Consider the following 25,030-nt stretch of genomic DNA (forward strand, 5'->3'; position numbering starts at 1 on the left):
TGAGCTCTGCGTTTGAATTTAATAGATGTATACTCACTTAGGGCATTGAAAAAATAGTTTAAAAACGGACTTAAACTAAAGAAATATTATAATCTTTCCGAACTTAAGATCAAAGCTAACTTAAAACTAAAGAATTAAAGAAAGCTACGAATTACGAATTTATAACAATTAAAAAATAAATTATATTACAACCTATCCTCAATGCTATAATACCAAGCCAAACCAAACTTAAACTAAATAATTTAAAAGAAACGACTTAAATCTAATTAATTTATAAATTATAGACTTACAATTTTATTAAACAAACTAACTACAGTAACTACTAATAATCGATATCAAACTAAACCTACGTTAAATAATTTAACCAGGAAAACCCAACAAATAAACTTTTTAATAGACAAATACAACGAAACCAATTTAGAATATACGAAACAGCAGGACCACTGCAGACAAATAATCATACGACTTATAGTACACTATTTCCACAACAGTACCGAAGCGCTCGGCCGATACCCAACAAATACTAATAATAAAAACGATAGAAAACAAATAAAAACTATCCTATGTCCTTTCTAAGGTTCTAAACTATATCTGTACCAAATTTCAACCAAATCCGTCAAATAGTTGCGGAGATTAATGGTATAAGCATAGAATGTTCGACGTGATTCTTTAATTTGACATAACTTTTTTATTTATGAACCGATTGACATGAAACAAACACTAAATGTAAATTTAAGCATCCCACAATATATTCGTGAAAACCGCATCCAACTCGGATCAGCCGTTTCTGAGATTAGCGCGCACAGACGAACAGACAAACAGACAAACAGACAAACAGACAAACAGACAAACAGACAAACAGACAAACAGACAAACAGACAAAAAAAAAGTTAATTACATTTTTGGGTTCGACATCGACATAACAATAACCCCTGCTATTTTTTTTATTTTTATTTTCAATGTACAGACAGCACTTTTCTACGATTTTATTATATGTATAGATCATTTGTATGGGAAAAGGGAAGGACAATGGCCAATCAGTCTGTGGATGAGATCAAAGACAATGTTGAAGCTTAGGAATAATTTCATTCCGTTCGGTCACTTTGATTCCATTTGTCTATAGTATTGTACCCCGTTCCCCGCCACTCCACTTTTTGTTATTTATTTGTCAAACAGCTGATAGTTTCAGAGAATAGCGATGATTTTCTCGAATTAACTTGAATAAAAATCGATATTATTAACGAACATGGATGTAGTAGGGCTTTTGAACAATATAAACGATAATTCGAACATGTTTGCTGTGAAAACATGGACGTCCGAGTGGTCTAACAATTTTCAAGACAACCAAGTAAGTATTGATTTTTCGGTTTACAGTTTGTCTTATTTCGTTAATTTAGTGGGAAGTATGTGTTAAAATTAGTAAATTAGGTGTTGGTGTGTTTTTAATATGAATCCGGAAGTGTTTTGTTAGGTTACAAGGGTACGGAATTGTAATAATAGAAATCGGTATCCTTGAGACCAATGTTATCGCATTCGATGCAAGAATAGATTGGGAAATAGTCCGGTTATCAATTAGTTAAAGATTTCTATCTTGAAAACTATTTCTAATTGGTAAAAAACTTATTTTTAATCACCCATAGTTGGAAGTTTAAGATTTGAGACATCTTAAATTTTTGGTAGGTAATTTTAAGATTCTGTCGTAGTTAGTACCTTTCGTTCTTCTTATTTTACCCAGTAAAATTATTAGGTTTAGTAAAAATATTGTATTTCCAATATTCAGTCTAATTGGAATTGCAAAATTACTGAACACTCTTATCATTAACATTAGGAAGTTTATGTCATTATTATTTATTATATATTATAAAGATATAAAATAACATATAATAAATTAAAAAACCTGGCCTTTTAAGTCTCCTATTTTAGAACTATTATTATAATCTATTATTTAGAACTATGCTATTATAATATTATACTCAGAAGATTCTGAGGATAAGAAGACATTAACTACATTGCTCTCATGTAAACTTGAAAAAAAAACTAAAAATCTATTTAAATACACTTTTAAAAATAAGAGGAGGGTTATGTTATGTTAATTGAAGAAAACAGGTAATTATACCTAATTTGAATAAGATCTTTAACAACACTTATTGATGAACACTTTTTCTAATCCTCCACTAAGTATTAAAATAAAAATTATGCTGATAAATAAACAATGAATAGACAAATATATAAGAAGAATCAATTTCAAACCTAATTCAATAGTGCATTGAGTGTACTTTGCCTATAATGGAAGAAAAAATGTTTATTCACTAGAATTATAGGTCCAAAGTTCAAATTAATCACACAAAGTAGTAGGTATTGTAATGGGACTGAAGTACTTATGTACTAACTAGTTTCTGTTAGCGTCTACGCCTGCATTCACATAGGATAAAAAACATATGTGGTATTTCTGACTATAATCTACCCCTGTTTCAAATTTCATCTTAATCCCTTCAGTTATTTTGATGTTATGAAGTAACAAAAACTACAAACCTTCACATTTGTTATATTAGTAGAATAACAGAGTAGATATTATTGCATTCTTACTATATGTGAGTAATATGTTATGAAACATTTTAGCCTTAGCCTCCTTATAAACCTCCTGGAGCTATGAACGGCCTAGCGGGTTTACCGGGGCTCCGGCTTAAAAAGCTATAATAAATCTCCAGAGCTTAGGCTTGTTCTTCAGTCTGGATTTCTATCCTATCCTTTTATTGATGGTTAATTATATCATTTTCAAAGATGTAATCTCTAAATTAATATTAAAATACTTCTGACTTCTGTAGATGTTTTTTTTTTATCTGCAATCCTTATGTTCTATAGAAGCTGTAATTTCAGTTTTATGTAGTTTTGTAGCATTGTGTAGTTGAATGTAAATTGACATATCAAGTTATTTAGCTTATCTGAAACAACAGTAGTTACTGTTATTAATGTCAGTGTTTGATGTTCCAATCTGTATTGAATAATTTTATAGTAGCATTAAGTTCTATACTACTGATTTTTATTAGTTTAAACAACATTTGTAAAGAAAAATATTAAATAATGCCACATGTTATTAGCACAATGGTTTTTCAGCCATTTTACATTTGTGGTATTTATAAATATCTCAGCTAATGGTTTCTACCGAATGTCTCTGTGTGTTATTTTTTAGTATGCTGTTATTACACTACAAACAAGCAACATAAAACAATTAAAGTGATGAACTTTTAGTATTTGTCTGACAAACAACTCGAGACTTAATCAAGACTTTAAAGTTATTTTTGACTGTAAAAGTATTATTTCATTTTTCGGTAACTTTCAGTTATAGTCTTTAATCCATATGGTAATATTCTCAACTCTATTAACTTATTACATGCTGCTAATGACGTTATTATTAATTAATATGAATACCATTAATAAATTACTTAACCCAGTCCTCAGCAATTGTTTTCGGAACATAATCATTACTAAGTAATCATTAAATGTCTCTGAGTACAGCAATTACCTTCTAACTAACTATTCATCATACCACATCAAAACTCCTTTGTTTCCTAACAACAGCGATGCATTTCGCGAGGTCATCACAAAGCCTATGACCCCTCTCAGGGCAATGCACTCGGTCAATAAAGCCGGCGCATTTAATGCGAATGTGAAACATTTTGCGCTTGCACGAACGACGATCGTTCTGGGCGGAAATAATTTTATATTGTAATAAAGATTGATAGAATAATTTGCAGAGGAAATGTAGCGAAAAGTGGCGTTGTAAATTGTATAATTCTGTGGTTCGAAGTTGTCTGGACTAGGACCTATCTAAATTATGTTCCTAAGCTCAGGACCTACCTTCAAGGAATTAAACCGTTACCAATATGAAAAATAAAATACAGAACGGTAGTATTTCTATCTACAGACAAGGTCCACTAAAAATTCGTTTGCAACCCACCTTGGGAAGGGCGTAGTCTTTAGGTCTTGGTTTGGGAAACCCTGGTATAATTGGTTCACTTCTGTAGTTATCTTTTAAATAGGCGCAATGTTGTGTAGATGTATATTTGTGTATAGATCTCGTAAATACATCTTTCGTTTGACAGTTTTCGATACTTAACTACTCTATGCTTTTTCGATAGTTCAGTACTTATTTTAATACGAACCCGTATTCATTACTAAGTATGTTTACGGATGATTTAATATATTGGCAATTATGTAGTAGTTAATATTAGATTAGCTACTCATGCACTTAGCCACTCTAACGTCCATGGATAGCACGGTATCCAAAAAAAGGAGCGTCATACGTCCATGGATACTATAGTTTCCAAAGTGACGAGTTCTGTTTAACTCCCTCTAGTTTAAAATACGGTCTTGTTTGGTGAGTTTTGACTGATAATCTATACAGCTGAATAAATTGTTCGACGAAAAAATAAGACATGGCGTTGTAATATGCTTTGACAAACAAAATATAAATTTTTAAAGTTAGTTGACTCGTTTTTGAAGTGTTTTTGTGAGTTCCAACAATTATGTCGTAAATACTACAGTTTTGTTTAATTTATCTTGCAAGTGTTATACATCAAAATAAACTAGAAGATTTGTGCTTTACGATGATGTATAAATATCACAGTTTTAGCTGATAAATCTAGTCTAATTTTAACTTCAAACGATTGTTGTTTCGAAAAAAATGGCCGGTCTGGTGTTGGCCACTTTTAGTTTTGTTTATACATATTTTACATACTTTGCATTACAATAGTATATAAAATATCGAAATACATTTCGTAATAAGCAAAATAATACATTTTTCAAAGAGAAATATACTAAATTCATTGAAGATTCCATAATAATGTCAATGTGTTCCTCAGGTTTTTTGATGTGTAAAATTACGAGTAGTGTTTTCTTTCGATTTAATTACAATACTTAGAGTGAACCGAATATAATCATATATACATCAAAAGAAAGGGTAATGAGTCTAGTTTGTTGTAAAAATATTTTATTGATAAAATATGCAATAGTTGTGCCGTATATTCTAAAAAGGTAGAAATAATTCTGTTTTTTTTCTGTGTTTCATGTTTAACCCGTTTTATTGTATTTTAAAGATTAACTAAAGATTTAAAAAAATCGTTAAGATTGATCAGTATTCTTCAATCTTTTTTTTGGTATTCTTTTCTTTATTCTAGGCATTACGGTTCAGTAGCTATATAGGTTTTTTGTTACGACGAACTTGCGAGTCGCGCGCGGTTCGGATGCCGTGCGCGGCTGGACGTTAGAGAGATAAACGGTCGCGCGGGCCGGACGTTAGAGTGGTTAGTAACTAATTTAATGATGCTAATTATAATAATAATCGATAATCGATTGCCTGATTAGTCGATTGACTGATTGGTCGGTTGACTGATTAGTATCATCTATCTAGCTATTACATGTCTAGAATTATTAAATTAATGAATTGTACTTTTAGCAAATACTGTTAATTATTTAATCTTCAACAGTTCTTAATAGTAGTGCTACTGCTAGGGCTCGAAGTCACGACCTGTGATCTTTTGACCGTGAGCTAATGTCATAGACTACTGCCGTGTTTTAAATGCTGTAACATGTATTAGACCTATTTTAATATAGCTCTGTTATACAGCCAATAATTTATACCAACAAAAATCTGTTGAAGGCAAATCTTCCGCTAGTGCCGGTCACTTTTGCCCCTCATGGCGTTTAATGTGTTAAATGGTATTTTAACGTTATGGTCTTTATGTTTAAATACCACAAACATGTTAATTTGATGATGACGGGATATGTAAATAAAAAAAAAAATTGACAGTTAGGTAACGAAAAAAATATTAGACACGTATTTTTTAGTCGTTTAAGAAAACAATACTTAGATAAAACAAATCAAGGTATCTATAGTAGTGAGAGCGAAGAAAATAAGAAAATGTTCATAGTCTTGTCTTATAAATTATATCAATCAAAAAATTCATATAAATAGCCTATTTTACTACTAAATTGCTCCAAACAATATCTATCAGTAATTGTCCAATGTCCACAATACGTTGTTTATTAGGTAAACTATATTTATGGACAAGTCGTTACATACCGATGATATTATCGCGACTTTGCATGTCATCACGACAATGTCGCGATAACAGAAACTATTTTTCTATTTATTTAACTACATTTGCGTCATAGATGTAATATCTGTTGATGATGAAAAATAGCTGTTGCCCCCGGCTTCGTCCGCGTAGTATAGCGACTCCTGAAAGTATTAGAGGTTTAATTTTTTTTTCTAAAATAAAATATGTTTTCTAAAATAAAAGTAGCCCAAGTTACTCCTTAGTACATCAGCTAACAATGAATAAAAGTTCCCATCACAATCAGTCCAGCTATTACAGAGATTAGCCGGAACATACAGACAGACAGACAGTCAAAAATTGTGGTTTTGGTGTATGTATCGTACGTAATGTATATTATATTCATATGCATGTAGTAAAAAGCGATTATTCCAATATTACAAACTGACACTCCAATTTAATTTATTAGGTAGTCTAGATATACTTGAGGGCTAATGTAGTTAGATTGTTTCTATGTTTTTATAGGGTTCTGTACTCGATAGGCTTTTTGACCCTTATTAGTTAGAGTCCATTTTTGTTTGCACCATTTGTCTATTGCCTATCTGCAAAAGTATATTCCGATTTGATAACGACTATGACATGACATGCTAATTATATTATTATTATCTTAGCATGATCTATAATCTCTATAACACAGATTACTAAATAGTTACTAAGCTATAACATCAAATAAATTAATCACAATAAAACGAACGCGTAATTTTGTCCTTGTTTATTTTCGCATAACGGATCCTTTCATATCTAACTAGGCTCATTCGGTTGTACGTGCACTCATATAGCCTTGTTCCAAAATAAAATAGATTATCTTATATATAAAAACGAAATGATGTTAGTCAGTCTCGCCAAAACTCGAAAACGGCTGGATCGATTTTGCCAATAGGCATAGAAAGTGAGAAAAGTTGCGGACTATCTAGCGGGCTTACCGGGGCTCCGGCTCAAAAAGTAGGAGAAGGAACTGGGTGGTTTTTAGTCAGTAAGAGTGACTCTCCCTCTCGCCTTGCCCAAGGCGGGAGAAGTCATTGGATGATATTACCCCCTCAAAATAAAAAGGGGAGAATGTTGATGTTGAAAGGGGCACGTCAGCTAATACAAAATAATTCCTCTCTTTCTTATCTACACTACCTGGCCTCTTCTGGCCCTGAGTAACAAACGTTGTGAATTCAATTATTTGCACAAGTTTAACAGTGTTCGACCTTGAATACAACTACGTAACAATAAAATTTAAATGTGACACGAAAATAAACTACGTAGCTGTTTTTATGGTTTATCTGTGACACACCTCCGCAAAAACCGCGGCGTACTTGCTCGTGCGCATGCCTAAATGGAAGAAGTGTGATAAAAAATCTAATTATGTACGTGTTTAGAGTCATTTAATGGTTATTTAAACCACTCCTTAGCAATAGTTTTCGGAACAAAATCCTTACTAAGGAATAGTTTAAGTAATCATTAAATGTCTCTGAGTGCGGCAGTAAGTCACAATGGGGTCTACTTAAGTCTTTGTATAATTGATTAATTGTTGTAATTCATTACAGTTACTACATATACATATAAAACTGTTATTGTATATCTTTGCGAATTATTTACGATTGCTTTGTTAGTACTTGGAATAACTCGTTTGTTTGTAAATGTAAACAGGTTCTTATAGAAACACATACTTAAACGGATTTTATATTCTTTGTGTTCATTTACGAGTATGGTTTTACAACATAGTCAATGCTCATAAATCACAATATACATACAATATTATCATTCTCATTTATTAAAAGTATGTAGGTACTGTAAAACGGAGTGAATAGATAATTTGAGACGAAGCAGGACTTCAATAGTGATATGGGACAAACTAAGTTTTTTTTGGAATGTGGGACATAACTTCAGGACGAACGAAGAATAAATCAATTTTAGGGAGTAAAATTTTGACGCAACTCTTGCGTTGTTTTGTCGTGTGGATGATGTTACCGGAGGCCCAATTACCTGCCTCCCCATTCTTCCCAATCTCAGAATCCTTAACAACCCTCAAATTCCTAATTTACAAAAAGCCCGCAATGTACTTGTAGCGCTTCTAGTGTTTCGAGTGTCCCTTACCGGCGCCGATTGCTTACCATTAGGTGATCCATCCTATATCTATCTATTCACCATTCTTCTGTCTCTATTTATCCCGCTTTACTCCGATATTAATTACTTTTTTCTGTATTTTAATAAAGTAAACGGTACCTATTGTCGCTAAGGTTGTAAGTTGTAAACAGACAACCTTTGTCTTTAAACTTGTGAATATATGAATCATTGCTTTGTTCCAACTTTGACCTAATTGCGCATTATAATCTCTTACTGAATGTCACACATTGAAGTTGGCATTAAATAATCCACTATGTGAGATAATATTAACAATATAAGTGTAACTACTACCTAAGATATTACGCATTTTACCGTGTACATAGGTATGTACGGTAATCAATCATACGTATTCGCAGTTTTTTTTTGCGCAGTAAACAAAGTTATATGAATGAAGTACCTACGCAATTTTTATACATAGATAAGTAGACAGTTTCAGATCATCAAACTAGCTGATACGATCCTTCCTTAGTTATAATTCATGGTCAACCATCTAGATTTGTTTATTAAAAGCAGCTGTTATTCTATTATGCAATGTCCGCAAATCTTGCATATCATTTGCATTACATTGTTAGACGTTAAACAAGTATTATAGTATTAAGGAACACCCTTAATCATCATCGTCATTAGCCGGCCTTTGTTCAGCAGTGGACGCATCCACAAAGGGACAAAGGCCTCCCATCATAAATCCTTGAGCTTGACTGGCGGATCTTTTAGGCTGCCGAATAATCTCCCTCTTTGGGAGATCTTAGTTTTAGGATTCCTGACATTCCCCCCCGTCTAAGCCTCTAAGCCCCCATATGGCCATACACACACTGGAGACTGGACAGACTCGCTATACAACAATGTGACTACAATGTACCCACACAATGCGTAGATAATATACAGGAAACTCATTCACAATTTGACATCACTATCAGCTGTTTAGCCGTTTCAAACGGAACGCAAACGTCTATGAGAGCGCGTGTTGCAACGCGGCCAGTCGCGAAGAGTTGCGACAGAAAATGAAAAGTCGCACGCAAGGACTAAACTTGTTTACAAACTCGCGATTAGTGGATCCATTCTGTCTATTACAACGGACGTATTTTACTGCTAAAAAAATAACGTGGAATAAAAATAAATTAACAGTGTAATAAAACTACAGTAATTAGTAGTGTGTGTCTGTGAAAGTTCCTAATATATTTTTATTATTGTGTTTATGTGATGTGCAAAGAGTAATTATGGTGTTCTTTGTGGCATGCGTATGCGTCATTTTAACCGCTCAACTTGGAGACAAACAATATCGCGTGAGTTGTCGTATTTACGATTAATCGTTTTTATTTGCACTCTCCATTTGTGAATGTTTCAAGAGAAATGGTATCTATCGATTTGTCTAATCTTTCGTTCTTAATTGTTTTTATTTATCTGTATATTAAAATGAAATTGTGGTCACGTCTAATCCTATTTCCTGAAGATAGTGCCCAAATTGAGAGAATTAGGTCGAAGTATATCGTTTATGAACCTTTTCTTTAATACGATAACAACAATGAAATATTTTTAATTAAATAATTATTGAAATTGAAAGTCGGTTGCTATCTTAATTAGGTATTATTGAAATTAAAATGTCTTTGTTTATAAAGTGCTTGCTTTTATTTTGTAATGTAAATGCTATTTACAATTACGTTAACGTTATTGTTTATATGTTGCGCGTGCGCATAGTCAGAAATCTTGCTGATGCAGTTACTTGATGCTTATTGTTGTGTTCGAGATATAAGATAAATATTATTTGTTTGTATTATAACTTATAATTTTAGTTAAGTTTTACAATTCATTACAATTTGCTTGTTTTAATAGTTAATTATTTCCTTTTCCTTCTGGCATAAATAGTCATCTTATTCCAAAATTATCTGCCGCCCTCAGATACATTTAATGATCACTTAAACTATTCCTTAGTAACGATTTTGTATCAAAAACAATTGCTAAGGACAGGGTTAAGTAACCATTAAATGACTGAGTACGGCGGTTAAAGTATTAAGTCCAGCTTTCAAACTCAACGCACATTTTGTAGACCAATCTCATTCCAAAATGTGTGGATTACGATCGAAGGAAACTCCAAACTACTAATGTCCAAAATCGATTCATATCAATAGATTTTGAATTAAGATATTATGTTATTATAATAGTTTTGGTCGTAAGAACCATAATGCTTTATAATAATATTCTTCTTTAATAAGAACTGTTCAATGTCATTATCTAATTAAATATTGCAAAAATAGTAACAAACTTCCTCAAGGTCGCATAGTTTGACACATTTTATCGCGGTTTTGATAAATGGTATGTAAAGAGGCTGCTTGAGGTCGTACGATGATATTGTGTACATTATTTTATCATAAAAAATGTTTCTAAGGTTTCCTCAATTGTTTTAATCTAACCTTTAACAAGGTTTTGCATAAATTCAATTCCTAATAGCAATATACATCATACGTGAAATACGCGCGTATTCACGCGAGTAAACCGTTCATATATTTCAGTTAACAGCAATATATTATTCCCATATTACTTGTGTGATACATAACATGCTAAGTGTAGGAGAACCATGCTTCGGCACGAATGGGTCGACTCGAACGGAGTGATACCACGGCCTTACAGAAAACCGACGCGAAACGACGCTTGCGTTGTGTTCGTTGTGTGAGTGAGGTTACCAGAGGCCCATTACGCCCTTCCCAATCTTTGCAATCGCCGATTCCCCAAACCCTTAAATTCCACCCCCAAAAGGCAACGCACTTGTAACGCCTCTGTTGTTTCGGCTGTCCTGCTTAGTATCACCTGATCCGTCTGCGTGTTTACCGGCTTAAATCATACAAAAAATTAAAAAAATACTAAAAGTTACGTTTAATATCGGAAAACCTTTAAGGTATTCTTTGTTGTTGTATAAAAATACTTAGATGTATCCTTAAGTCTTTCGATCTGATCTAGCCTTGACGAAAGGTTTCGTATAAATAAATTGTAACAAAAACTGGTCTGGTTCGCGCATTGGAGGTCTTTGTACTAGGACAATGCCATCAACAAGGACAGAATGGCAATAATTTTTATTTTCTACGCGAAATGTCATCGTCTTCTTACGTCTCGTCCTCCCTTTGAGTAGTAAAAAGTGTAATCTAGAGATTTTATTATCGCAGGAGGTAATATTGTCACAATAATACAACTGTCGCTATGATTTTTAGGAATAACATTGAAGAAAAGTCAATGAAACTTCGTCCGATGCTAGAATCACGGTGCGTTTCCACCAGATATGTGCTGTGGATGCGTTTGGCGTCCACCAATCACTGGTACAGTCACGAGCAATAACATGGAAACGCCCTTAAAATTTAAATTCATGTAGTGACATAAAATCGCAAAAATAAGTATGCTAACTGTGTCCAAAAAATATGTAAACGTTAAATTGTATCAAAATTAACTACACATTTTTATCAAATTTACGTTAACAACAGATTTCTAAAAAAAATATTAAGTTTTAGTTACAAAATAATGAACCCAAGGAAATTTCAATAACATGTTTACAGTAAACCAGTTTGCCAGTGACTTCGACTCGCCCGTCGATTTATTTTTATTTCCGTGTACCGTCCTAAAACTATTGTGCTATTAGATTCTTACGGCAACATTGTAAATCATACGTTCTGTACTGTTCTGCGCGTTCACACAGTAGCAGTACTGTGCTGTCCACTGTTCTGCCTCACTGTTCTGCCCCCGTGTGAAAGAGGCTGTACAGCTAGATATATTAATTGTAATATATAAATTTAAAATGAACAGTAACAACGTGCCTTATCGTATTTCTACATATGACAAACACAAAATTATATATATATATATATATATATATATATATATATAATATATAATATAAAATATATAATATTTATATATTTATTTTTATATACATATATAAAATATATAATAAACTTTATATAAAATATATACTATATAAAATATATATAAAAAAAATATATAAACACAAAACACAAACATAAATAATTAATAATAATCATTCCGTTTGGTAACGAATTACAAGACTGATTTTGTATACCTTTGTTTTATTGTAGTAACCAACCCTTATTTATTTATAAAACTGTAATTATTACAGAAAAAAGTAGGTATACACTTTCAATATCATTTTAATGTATCCATAACAATTCCTATAATATGTATACAACTGGCATTTCATGTGTATATGTTATAGAAATTGTCATGGATAATTCAAAATTACATTTTAAGTGTAAACTTTTTAGTGATTTTGTATCGTTTATATTACTATGAAACCAATGTATACCCAGTTTTGATACAGTATTACATGTAGATAATTTAGAAAAAAATATAGAACACATACTTTTTGAATGGTGGAATTTGAGATATTTTAGAAAATGTGACAATGTATATATATTATTGCTCGTGACTGTACACATAGCTTAGCACTGGTGAAAACGGACTCAGCTAAGCTATGTTTTTTATGTGGAAAGATGCGTGCTATGGACGCGTGCTGTGGGTGCGTGCTATAGATGTGTGCTATGGATAGCTTCCCTACTATCGATACATCGCATACTCAAGCTACGCATTTTCCTCGTACAGCTACATAGCTTAGTATCAGTGGAAACGGTCACATAGTTTCACAGCTTAGCTATTACATCTTCATAGCATAGCTACATAGCATATTTCTTGTTGAATGCTTTTCCACAAGACCCTTAAACCAACAACTTTGTCAATAGTAAATAAAAAGAGCATAATAAAAGGCACCGATAGCATTATTCAAATATGGTTTTGAATACAGGAAGTGATAGAATGGATACACAAACACGTGTATGTGTTGAGTCAGGAACTAAGTAGAGTTCGAACTTCTTGAATTATTTATCATCTATGCTATGCGCATAGGCATGTCTTTTGTGCTGTCAACCATGAGTTTTTGTTTTTGTTAGCAGTTTTAATAATAACCCCTTTTTGAGGGGAAAAATAATCTAATGACTTCTCCCACCCTGGGTGAGGCGAGAAGGAGGGTTAGACTTTTACTGACTAAAAACCACCCTGCTCCTACTCCTCTTTTAAGCTGGAGCCCCGGTAACTGCTTAGGTTATCCGTAGCTTCGGTTAAATGATAACTTAGAGGCTCCGGTTAAATTATTCTTACGTAACATTTATTACGCTAGGAGGATAGACAGAGATTAATTTCTAGTGCATAAACATTTGTTTAGTTACGTTATTATTCTCATTTGAAGGGGACTGAACTACCTATTACATTGCTCAAAAGTATATAACTATAATTCCTATTCAGGACTTCCCAATAATAAAAAATAATAATGGCCCGATACGTGAATAAAAATTCAAATCTTGTTTTGCTGACACTGTGACACACTTGCAAACAAGTTACCGCTAACTTTGCGAATCTATTGCTAGTCCAAACTTAACATTAACATAAACATGTTTTTTTATGGTATATGCAAATGAGCGTATGGATCACCTGATGGTAAGCAATCGCCGCCGCCCATGGACACCCGAAACACTAAAGGCGTTTCAAGTGCGTTGCCGGCCTTTTGGGGGCTAGGAATTTAAGGGTTGTTGGGAATCGGGAATTGGGACCTCTTCCCAATACAAGGTAATTGGGCCTCCGGTAACCTAACTGATACAACAAACACAATGCAAGCGTTGTTTCATGTTGGTTTTCTATGAGGCCGTGGTATCACTCCGGTCGAGTCGGCCCATTCGTGCCGAAGCATGGCTCTCCCACACTTCCCATAATTGTACTAATGGATAAGGAGTGACGTAAAATAAAGCTCAACTAGTTTCAAGTTGACCATTGCCTGCGCACTTTATGATTCGTTGCGTATATACAGCTCATGATTTTAAATCCCAAGGCAGCTTGAAACTAGTCGAGTGTTTTCGAAGAGTTTGCGTGAGTAAGCCTCATATTACAGTTAATTACAGTGTTATTTCATTTTTCTGCTAAATTCATGGCACTTTTGTGTCAGTAGGTCAAGTAGTGATTACTTGGATATTCCTGGAAAAGTTAGACAAAGGATTATATTAGAAGGGCTTTACTATTGACCTCATTTTTAGTCCCATCATAGAGTGAGTACTGCGATGTTTGCTATAAGCCACATGTCTTTCGAGGCCAACCTGATTATAGTCTCTTTGGAACTTTTTTTTTTTCTTTTGTGTTACTCCCTTCTTTTACATATTATGTACCTATTATTGACTAGCTGACCAAACAAACTTCGTGCCGCCTCAAATATTTTTTCTCACCTTTAAACCTTCCCTAGACTTATACAAAAAATTCAAGACCAAAATTAACCAAATCGATCTAGCCGTTCTGGGGTTTTAACGAGACCAACGAACATAACTTCATTTTTATATACAACATAAATATAAGATGGTGTCTACAAGTTTTTTTTAATGATTATGCATGTTGCAACTAAATCAATATTGTCATTAACGTTTTAATGGTTAATGCACGAGGTTTTCACACGTCGTGCTCGAGGACACTGGCTGTGTTTATTTGGCAAATTAACAGGCGGCGTGAAGGTTTTTCATGTGTTTGCTGCACAAATATTTGTTTTGTGTACTTGTAACTATTATTGACATTAATATAACGAATGTAGGTGTAATTATTCAGTCCTGAGAGCCATGAGACAAAATGTAACTTAAGCTTCAAAGACTGTCTTATTGGCAAGCTACATGAGGCTTAATATGATTTTAATTTTATACGTTTTTCCATTATTCAACTATTTTCTTATTAAATGATAAAAGTGTCACCGTAATATTTTTTGAAGTATGTTAAAAACCACACGTTTTTATTCATTTAATCACGCCGTGTTTGCCCACATACTGTTTTTTTATTATATTGTCACAACAAACGTGACAATGAACTAGTTAGGTAGTCTAAAAATTAATGAAACCTAGATCGCTCATTGAATAGTATTTTATTGTGTAAACAGTATGTTTTATAAAACATTAACTGCCGAAAGAAAACTATTGAAGGCAAATCCTCCGCTAAGTGTCGGTCACCAGTGTCCGACGTGGCGGTTAACGTGAACTAGATCTTGATAAATGATATTAATAAGTGCTATTTTTGTTCGCAGTTGATGTGGTCTATTTGCGGTTGTCTCCTCGTGTCCTTAGTGGTCGTATTTTTCTACTACTACAGAAGATGGAGGTCGAAAGGTAAGCTGTCAACATTTTAGGTAATAATAATTCATCATTAAACATTAAAGTTTTAATGGTCACCATCGGTTAGACTTTCTCCGGTTCCTAAACAAAGGCTGTGGCGCGTAGTCGCCGAGCGACAACGCGCCACTTGGCTTCCCAAGACAAAGTCATCTTCAGTAAAATTGTTTACAAACATAAATATTAAGGTTTTTATAAATACACAAAGTCACGCCATTTATCCCCGAAGGGGTAGGCAGAGGTGCGCATTACGGCATGTAATGCCGCTATACATTGTACACCAACTTTTCATCATTTGTGTTAGTCCCATGTAATATGGGGTGAGCCTTTGCCATTTACTAGTAACAATTCCAGACTTCGTGCTACTGCAGAGAATTTTTCAAAAAACCGAAAAAAGTCCAGTAATAGAGCCCGACCCGGGAATCAAACCCGAGATCCCTAGTCGCACTTGCGAGCATTTGACCAACGAGGTTGTTAAGGCAGCTATATTGCTTATTTATACCCGTTTCCACTTTGATTCAAACCTCCCAAATGCTTCAAAATGTCCAAGACCACAATCACGTATTAAAATCCGTTTTTCTACTATCCAGAATTAACCGGCGCCACAGGGGGTGTTGGAGCAACAGGGGATGCCGTAAAAAGGTTCCGAAAACGTGACAAGATGCTGTTCTACGGACGCAGGATGCTGAGGAAAGTCAAGTCTATCTCCAACTCTGGTCAGGGGAGGAAGAGACGCGCCGTCATGCGGTTCGCTAGGAAACTGCTGCAGCTGAAGAAGGAAACCGCTCCTGAACAGCTGAAGGTGGGTGAAAGTAATTGGGTTATATTTGGAGTATGTTTAAAACAGGGTTTGGATGATATATGAATATCAATGGATATATTATATCGGATATCCAATGACTTTTTGTGATATATGCCAATTCTGCCTGATCTAGAAGAATTTCATCCCATATCAATAATATGGTCTGTGTCTATAGTTATTTTGCCCGCGCAAAGCGGTATGGTAATATTATAATCAATATTAAAATTTTGAATGTCAAGACCTTGCATTTTAATTTTAAATTATTTTCATATTAATTAATGTATTGTTCTGTTCTTTAAATCGAATATTTTATATTGTTCATTTACGTAACTTTGTAACCATTTGCGACTAAAGACGTGTCGGTTGTCGTGCAAGCCGTACGAAAATGGGACCCCGGCGTGGCTCTTACGTTAGTCTTCTCTCTCTTACTCTAGATCTTCTAATTCTACTTGAACCTCATCACCAACAGCCCTTAATAGAACTTTATTGAACTGGACTATGGGACTCCTCTACATTATTGGCTGGCGTTACATCTTATGCCTATGGATTTTTCTACAACTCCTCGTATTGCTGATGGGTTTTAACCACGCTTGCCATAATCACCTCGTTTTGTCGACGGGTAGAAGATTTGCAGTTTATAGGCAGAAGATTTAAGGTTTAGGTTTATCAGAGAGCGCTGTTGCCGAGTTTCTGTTAAATATATTTTTAGAAGACCCTTACATATGTAGAAAAAAAGAGGTACAATGATAAAGGTATTTTATTTTTACCGTTTTCCTTATAATTTTGTGAAGGTTCTGGAGCCCCCGGCGGAGTACTTGGAGGAAGACCTGACGAGTGATGACAGGGTTCCACCAGATGCCCTGTACATGCTGCACAGCATCAGGGTGTTTGGCCACTTCGAGAAGCCTGTCTTCCTCATGCTTTGCAAGCACACTGAGATCCTCAACCTGCCTGCTGGTGCTTTCTTGTTTAAAGTTGGTAAGTTACGTGTTTATTTTAGTATTTTTATTTTATTAGTTAATATAAGTGTTAAGAGTACCGAAATATTTTAATGTTTTTGTGGTGCTTGTATACAAAATAAAGTTAATACTTACTTAATTTTAGAATGAGAGGTTGTAAAAAAGTAGTGTATCTAGGTATTATAATTTTTGGTTTCGTTCAGTTAATGTCTTAATTAGATATGTTTTGTGGAAATAATCCCCATTGAATTTTATTAATATCGTCAGCCCGTTTTCATCAGCCCCTTGACTTATCCATCGAATCTTCGAAAAAAACATCACTACTCTCGATCTTCAGTATCTAAACATTAATTATTTTTATCATAATATACCTCTAATATATTGTGTATCCCGCGTTTCCAGGCGACACAGACGAGAACGTGTACGTGGTGCAGAACGGTCGCGTGAACGTGTACATCACGAACCAGGACGGCAGCAGTCTCTCGCTGAAGGTGGTGCGCGCCGGCGAGAGCGTCACCTCGCTGCTCAGCTTCACTGACGTGCTCACTGTCAGTATATTATGTTCTACAAGTTATTACATACCGTAATGGAATACGTTGATCTTTGAAAGGGTAGACTGAGGTCCTTATCTGCAATGTAAAAACCACCAGATCTGGTATGGGTCTGTTCATAAACAAGACCAATTCCAGCCGCTGTTATTGAAAAGTGTGGCTGGGCAATCAGCTGCCACGCACCCTGGAGCGGTTTCGATTACTGCAACTCTTTGTGTGATTAACAAATTGTTGTTTCGGGTCTGGGTGTCATGTGTATGTATGTAAACGCACCCATGACATAGGAGAAAATCCAAATGACCTACACTTAACACAGTGTTTTAAAAAAACTGTTCTGGAAATGAAACTCCCCTTGCTTGGTGATTACTATTCCATATGGTATCATTTGCTATTTACTGTTGTTCCAGAAATAGATCCAGAACTTTAAAATATTATTCTTACTTGTGTTTCCAGGGACATTCACAACCCTACAAGACGGTGAACGCCAAGGCGCTGGAAGACTCGCAAGTGATCAAGTTGCCAATGAGGGCTTTCCAAGAAGTCTTCAAAGAGTACCCGGACATATTCGTCAGAGTTATACAGGTATGATGAAAGAGAGGTTTTATAATAGGGTGACCGGTAATTAGTGAACGATATTTAAACACGTGATTGTACTCATGATTACAAACAACTTTCCCAAAGAAACTTTTGTATGCTCACTAGATTTATTTTTATCGCGTCGTGTGTGCGTTTTCATGATCCGCTGTTAGTAACGAGGCGCCCGCGGCTACGCTATCGGAAGACTAGTAACTAGGTATTTTGGAACTTTAGCTGCTAACAGCTGATCATGCGAAAACGCACGCGCGTAAGTCTCCAATTTCTCAATCCTCAAAAGTTTGACAATACCCTTGTAACTTCTCTGATATCATGGGTGTCCATTGGCGATGCCGGATGCTTACCACCAGGTCCTACATCTGCTCGTATGCTGCCTCTATTTTCTGTATTACTCCAACTTATTATTTTGTATATTTCCAGATCATTATGGTGCGTCTACAGAGGGTGACGTTCACAGCTCTGCATCAGTACCTTGGCTTGAGCGCCGAGTTGGTTAATCCGGTACGTACCTTTTTTAAACCTTCAAAACCTGGTAAAACAAATAAATAAAGAATAAAAATTAACATTTAAAAATTGTTTTAATTGTTTTAATGTCCGAAAGTAACAAGTTGTAGGCTGACCAACTGGCATGCCGCATCTGTATACATTACATTAATATAATAGACAGACTCTATATTCATATCTTAACTAAAAATCACGGTTTACTCAAGTGCATTATATGGAAAAAAGCCCTACTAGTTTCGAGTCACAGAGGGTCTTAATCATGAGCAGCGTTCGCAGACGCAGCGATGCCGCGCAACCTACTAATTTATTGGCGGCGTTGCGCGCCCATAAACTGTGATTTTTTAGTTAATTTAGTATGTCTAACGATAGTTATTATAAAAATATATTTATAACTTTAAAATATTTTAGTTAATGTCTCACGATAGTCTTAAAGTCTTATTATAAAAATACATTCATAACTTTCCAGGGCCGCGACAAACGTCGCCCGAACACGGTGTCGTCGTCCCCGGGCAAGTCGGCGAAGATGCCGACGGCAGACAGCTGCGCCAACATGCACTCCCCGCACCACAGCGACAGGGCCATGTCCGAGCATCTTGTACGTTGTACACTTATTACTAAACTCGCTATGTTTGTGATTGGATGGAGAGTGTTTTTTTTTTATGTTGATTGATTGCATGCCATAGGATGAGAGGCCAGAGGGTTTTTTAACAGTTATGAGTATGGTTATATTCATAACTGTTAAAAAACCATAACTAACCATACAGGGTTAGATAACTCTAAAAAATCCCGTCGCCTTTTTAATTTTCTTGAGTGATTAGCATGATGTACATTACTTTTTGTGATCATTTAGGCAGTTGTCCCACCAACGGCGAGTGAACGACTAACTATCGGCTATTTTCTCGCTCAAGAAACGTACAATAGATATACTTTCCGTGTAAACAAAAGAGATGCATATACAAATAGTTGATCGCTGACTGTTCACACTGCCGGCGAGTGCTCGCTTCACTAGTTTGTCAAGTTGACAAGAGCTATGAAAGATAACACTCGCTCGGCGATACTCGCCAAGCGATTAAAACAAACGCCGAGCGAGCAACCAGTGGTCATTTCTCTACAGTGCGTATCGTAGTGCGAGTAATCGCCCGCCTCACTCGCACACTCGCTTATAGCCGAGCTACACAAATATCAGAACTACACACTCGCTCGCCAAATCTCGCTTAACTCGTTTCTAGTTCTAGCTCTACTCGTTACTCGTTCATCGTTGCCGGTGGGACAACTGCCTTAATTTAGTTGTATTAAGAAGACTTAAGGCCTATGTTCAGCAGTGAATGGCTTGTGACTGATATGATGAAGGTGGTTGCTTATAGGCTCTCTCTGTGAGATATCTTTCTAGAAACTACTTAGAGATGGTTCTATTAATATTTTACAGACAGCCCCTTATAAGAACAGTTTTTAACTAATGACATCAGTTTGATCTAATATTTTTACTACTATATGTAGAATACACTCATTTATGACTGAGTTACATGAATTTTTCTCTAACAAAACAGTTTTAAAAAGCGTGTGTGCTCCCCTAATAACTACATTTCCCCCCCAACTAACAGAATGCACAAGAACCGTGTCACGCGGCGTCCTCCCCCATCCACATAACGGGACGCCGCCAGAAACCTGACATGGTGCCCGATATAGCGTCCAATACGCCACAGGTGAGTCGTACTATGTACTGATGCAAATAATAATACGGCTATAATCATGAAGCTAGTATAAAGAGGAGGTGACATAATGTGTTTGTGCACTGTGACACATAAAAATCGGCCCTGGCCAATGATGCTATAAGTAAAATTGTAGATAAATAAAAAATAGATAGGTTATAAGCGCTCAGAAAGTGGAACTTAAAATGTGGACAATTGGCAACATTTTTGGGTATAGTATGGCATAGTGTAGGGCCGGTGTATGGAAAATAGAGAGGGCCTAGTTTGTGACGTCTCGCGCTCCCCGTAAAGTGTCATGCATTATGTTAAAGGGAAATCCAGTTATGACATATTCTCTATGTATTTGCTTCAAGGGTTTCTTAATTTTAAAAAGCTTAGGAGTTTGTTACCTTAAACGCGCTTATATTCAGAACTACTGGTTATAAATAAAATAAAAATCCGTATTGTATAGTCTATTTATCGATGAACATCAAAAATATCAACAGTTTGTGTTATTACTAAACTTATTGTTTATAGAATCAGCCGGATGTCCAGCCAATGCTACAGAGGGCTCGGGAGGGATCTTCCTTCAAGAAACACAACACTGATAACCTTGACGAACAGGTGAGTACAGTCACCATCATAGCGCTTACTCTTGAAACCAATATCAATGTAATTTCACTCCAATAGTATCAATAATTATTGAATGTCAAAATTATTCAACCACAATGGTAGCTGTTAAAATAGAATTCAAACTCAACACCATATATGTAGTTCTTTAATTTTTTTTAAACGAGCTGACGTATCCCCTGTTGGTAAGCTATCGCCGCCGTCTATGGACGCTTGAAATACTAAAGGCGTTACATGTGTGTTGACGGCCTATTGGGGGTTAGGAATTTAAGGGGAAGGGGGAATTGGGTCTCCGGTAACTCACACAACACTAGCGTTGCTTCACTTTGGTTTTCTGCGAGGCCGTGGTATCACACCAGTCGAGCCGCTCCATTCGTGCCGAAGCATGGCTCTCCCACACTTACTATAGAATATCCACGCATTAAGGATACAGATGGGCTCTAGGGTCTCGACTAAAATTGTAATCTTCAATCACAATTAAAGCCGTGGCAGATACTATTAAAGCTCCTTGTATTTAAACATTTCTATGATATTTTCAGACGCTAATCCAAATAGCGACGGACGCGTTCGTGAAGGAGCTTGGACTGGACAGTGACACAGTGTTGCGGGGGAACGTGCAAGTCAGGGACCTGCCGGCTGGGACTTACATCATGAAGGAGGAGAGCCATAAGGTAGGAATACTTTATTATAATATACTATTACTCGTATATTAAGCTGAAGAGCTTGTTTGTTAGAACGGGTTAATCTTTGAAAATACTGGTTCGATTTGATTTTTTTTGTGTTAGATAGTCCGGTTATCGAGGAATAGAATCATATATCATATATTAAACATATGTTTGAGATTATCGGTGTAAGTTTTGAGGTCAAATATGAGATATAAGGTGTCTTTAAAATGCATAAGGATTTAAGTTTTTAAACTGACATGGTCACTAACACTATAATTAGAACTTACGACGGGATATTTACCATGTTTATTGAATTTGGTGAGTTTCCGATATTTCGGCACTGTTGCAAGCGCCATGATCACGGATTAACTGGAGTAAATGCGGGTGGGTGTTCACGAGCAGACAAATCGGTCTACCCGCTTTCTCGTTCGTTTCTTGCTGACGTCACTAACACCACTACCATTGTCACTTGTATCTCGGTTTAATTCTCGACACACAAAACTCACTGTGTCCGCTCGCGAACTTTTTCTTTCTTGGCACTTTTGCGGGTTTTACACAGTTGGACCACTGGATTCCAAGCCCTCGACAGTTGAAACCCATCCTCCCGGTTGAAGTTTTTGTACTTGGTTATCTCAATCGCTTCTCTTACCAGTCTAGGTATATAGTGGCGTTCTGTCGAGATAACTTGTGGGTTATGTAACTCAATCCAGTGGTTTGATCCCGCCTCCAGGATGTGTTGAGCTATAGCGGATTTTTGTGCGTCGTTGTTTTTCACCGCTCTGATATGCTCAGAAATTCTACAAGCCACAGTACGCTTAGTCTGACCGATATATGATTTGCCACAACTACAGTCCACTTTATAGACACCAGGTCTTTCTAGAGGGAAGCTATCCTTCGGCGAGCGCAGCGTCTAAACTTTCCGGAAAGGAGTGAAGTTCTTAATGGCGTATTTGTGGAGAATGTTTGCAACCTTATCTGTAACATTCTCCACAAATACGCCTCTGTCTTCACTCCTTTCCGAAAGGATTCCCAGACGTGACGCTCAAAACAGGATCTCCCTCTAGAAACTACCTGGTGTCTATAAAGTGGACTGTAGTTGTGGCAAATCTTTTAAGCGTACTGTGCTTGTAGAATTTCTGAGCATATCAGAGCTGGTGAAAAACAACGACGCAAAAATCCGCTATAGCTCAACACATCCTGGACTGGACAGGGATCAACACCACTGGATTGAGTTACATAACCCACAAGTTATCTCGACAGAACGCCACTATATACCTAGAAGGTAAGAGAAGCGTAGGATTATTGAGATAACCAAGTACTTCAACCGGGAGGATGGGTTTCAACTGTCGAGGGCTTGGAATCCAGTGGTCCAAGTTTCGTGTAAAACCCGCAAAAGTGCCAAGAAAGAAAAAGTTCGCGAGCGGACACAGTGAGTTTTGTTGTCGAGAATTAAATTTGAGATACAAGTGACAATGGTAGGTGTTAGTGAGAACGTCAGCAAGAAACGAACGAGAAAGCGGTACGACCGATTTGTTGCTCGATGAACACCCAGCATTTACTCCAGTTAATCCGTGATCATGGCGCTTGCAACAGTGCCGAAATATCGGAAACTCACCAAATTCAATAAACATGGTAAATATCCCGTCGTAAGTTCTAATTATAGCGTAAGGATTACTTTTCGATTTCTACTTCTAGTCTAATTAAATTAATTATATAATAGTAACGTAACTGTACCCTTAGTATGAGTTTGCTTTACCTTTAAAGAAATCGAAGCGAGAGCGGGTTCGGCGCTCTTATTGGCCGGCTCGAATAAACCGACCAATCAGAGCGGCGAATGCGCTCTTGTCTCTCACGAAGATGCTCGATTAGTTTCAAACTACGCCCGGAGCTCGTAATGTATTTTTAGCCAAGACATAAGTTGTACTGTACTGTGCTGTAATAAAATAAACATAATGTGTTATCGCTTTTATCGTTTTTAGTAATTAAATTGCTTTTATAATTTGGTTCCATAAGCTGTATTATAGTATCCCCGGCGAGCCGGACATCTGTCAGGTATGGTTTTAGTGTGATACATTGACAGTCAAACATGCCATGATTAGGTGACCATAATATTATTATCACTGTCATGATCACATGTATAAAACCATGGAGTTTTTCTGTACTATGGAATCTGAATAAACGTATTGAACATTTTCTTTGCACGGAATCTGTGTTTCCTGATTCGTATAGCCTGGGTGTCTTCAAAGCCCGAGTGAAGGTTGCTTATGGGCAGACGTGCTCCATCGTAGGCCGCATCATCACTTACCATTAGGCGAGATAGCGGCCAAACGTCGACTCATCAAATGTAAAAAAAAACTGAATAATATTTTGCTCTTTTACATATCGATCCCATTTAAGTTTTATTGAGACAATGGGTAGGATAGTTTTTATGAATTGTGGTTATTGCAAAACTTAGAACTTTCGGAAATTCACCATTTGTTTGTATACCATCGTGTTGCGTTGTTAATAACTGTTTTTATTCTGTTGATTTGCTTATTTCATTATAATTGTTAACCTCTTTTTTTCATAATAAAAATATTGATATAACTCACAAGTCAGATTCATTGTCTTCTAGGTAATTCAATTAAAAAAAAGCTAGTTAACTGTTGTCATAAATAATTTTGCAGTAAACTACGTTTAAAAAAAACCGACTTCAACTTCTAGTTCTAGTCGGTTAAAATACTAAATCTATTCAGCCAAACGTGAGATAATCGCGCATGCACATACATACATACAGGTCAAACAGAGAACCTCCTTCTTCTTTTTTGAAGTCGGTTAAAATATGTATATTCCATTGTAATGTTGTGTGAACAACTTCATAAACTTATCCGTTTTTGTTTTCTGCAATAAAGTATAGTATTTAACAAATTTAATTCTTTATTTCTAGGATGTCGCGCTTGTGTACCTCTTATCTGGTGCTCTGCTGGTCTCTCAACGTGTGGCGGAGGGCGAGGGAGAAGTGCACATGTTCACCGCTTATCCAGGTGAGATGATAATAAATGAACATCATTGTTTTTTTATGGTATGAGCCGGTAAATGAGCAGATGGTGAGCAATCGCCGCCACCCATGGACACCCGAAACATCAGAGGCATTACAAGTCTGTTGCCGGCGTTTTAGGGGTTAAACATTTAAGGGTTGTTGGGGAATCGGGGATTGGGAAGATTGCAGGTAATTGGGCCTTTGGT

The 25,030-nt window shown here is 35.9% G+C and overlaps 1 protein-coding gene across 9 annotated transcripts in view; it reads left to right on the top strand.

The window, feature by feature from the left end:
• Positions 1–1,101: 1,101 nt before the first annotated feature.
• Positions 1,102–25,030, top strand: part of LOC118262272 (neuropathy target esterase sws) — a 47,925-nt gene continuing 23,996 nt past the window's right edge. For 5 of the 9 annotated variants that reach the window (XM_050697780.1, XM_050697776.1, XM_050697779.1 and 2 more), the window contains exons 1-12: positions 1,104–1,348; positions 15,328–15,409; positions 16,003–16,214; positions 17,006–17,192; positions 17,576–17,721; positions 18,178–18,306; positions 18,739–18,819; positions 19,289–19,417; positions 20,424–20,525; positions 21,048–21,134; positions 21,680–21,811; positions 24,732–24,828. In XM_050697780.1, the coding sequence (XP_050553737.1) occupies positions 1,247–1,348; positions 15,328–15,409; positions 16,003–16,214; positions 17,006–17,192; positions 17,576–17,721; positions 18,178–18,306; positions 18,739–18,819; positions 19,289–19,417; positions 20,424–20,525; positions 21,048–21,134; positions 21,680–21,811; positions 24,732–24,828 (1,486 nt within the window). In that variant the 5' untranslated portion in view covers positions 1,104–1,246. Of the gene's footprint in view, positions 1,349–9,158; positions 9,512–15,327; positions 15,410–16,002; positions 16,215–17,005; positions 17,193–17,575; positions 17,722–18,177; positions 18,307–18,738; positions 18,820–19,288; positions 19,418–20,423; positions 20,526–21,047; positions 21,135–21,679; positions 21,812–24,731; positions 24,829–25,030 lie in introns of those variants that run through there. The other 4 variants (XM_050697783.1, XM_050697777.1, XM_050697778.1 and 1 more) reach the window with 4 other exon arrangements.

This window comes from Spodoptera frugiperda, chromosome 12 (assembly GCF_023101765.2).
Source record: "Spodoptera frugiperda isolate SF20-4 chromosome 12, AGI-APGP_CSIRO_Sfru_2.0, whole genome shotgun sequence".
Classification (NCBI taxonomy): domain Eukaryota; kingdom Metazoa; phylum Arthropoda; class Insecta; order Lepidoptera; family Noctuidae; genus Spodoptera; species Spodoptera frugiperda.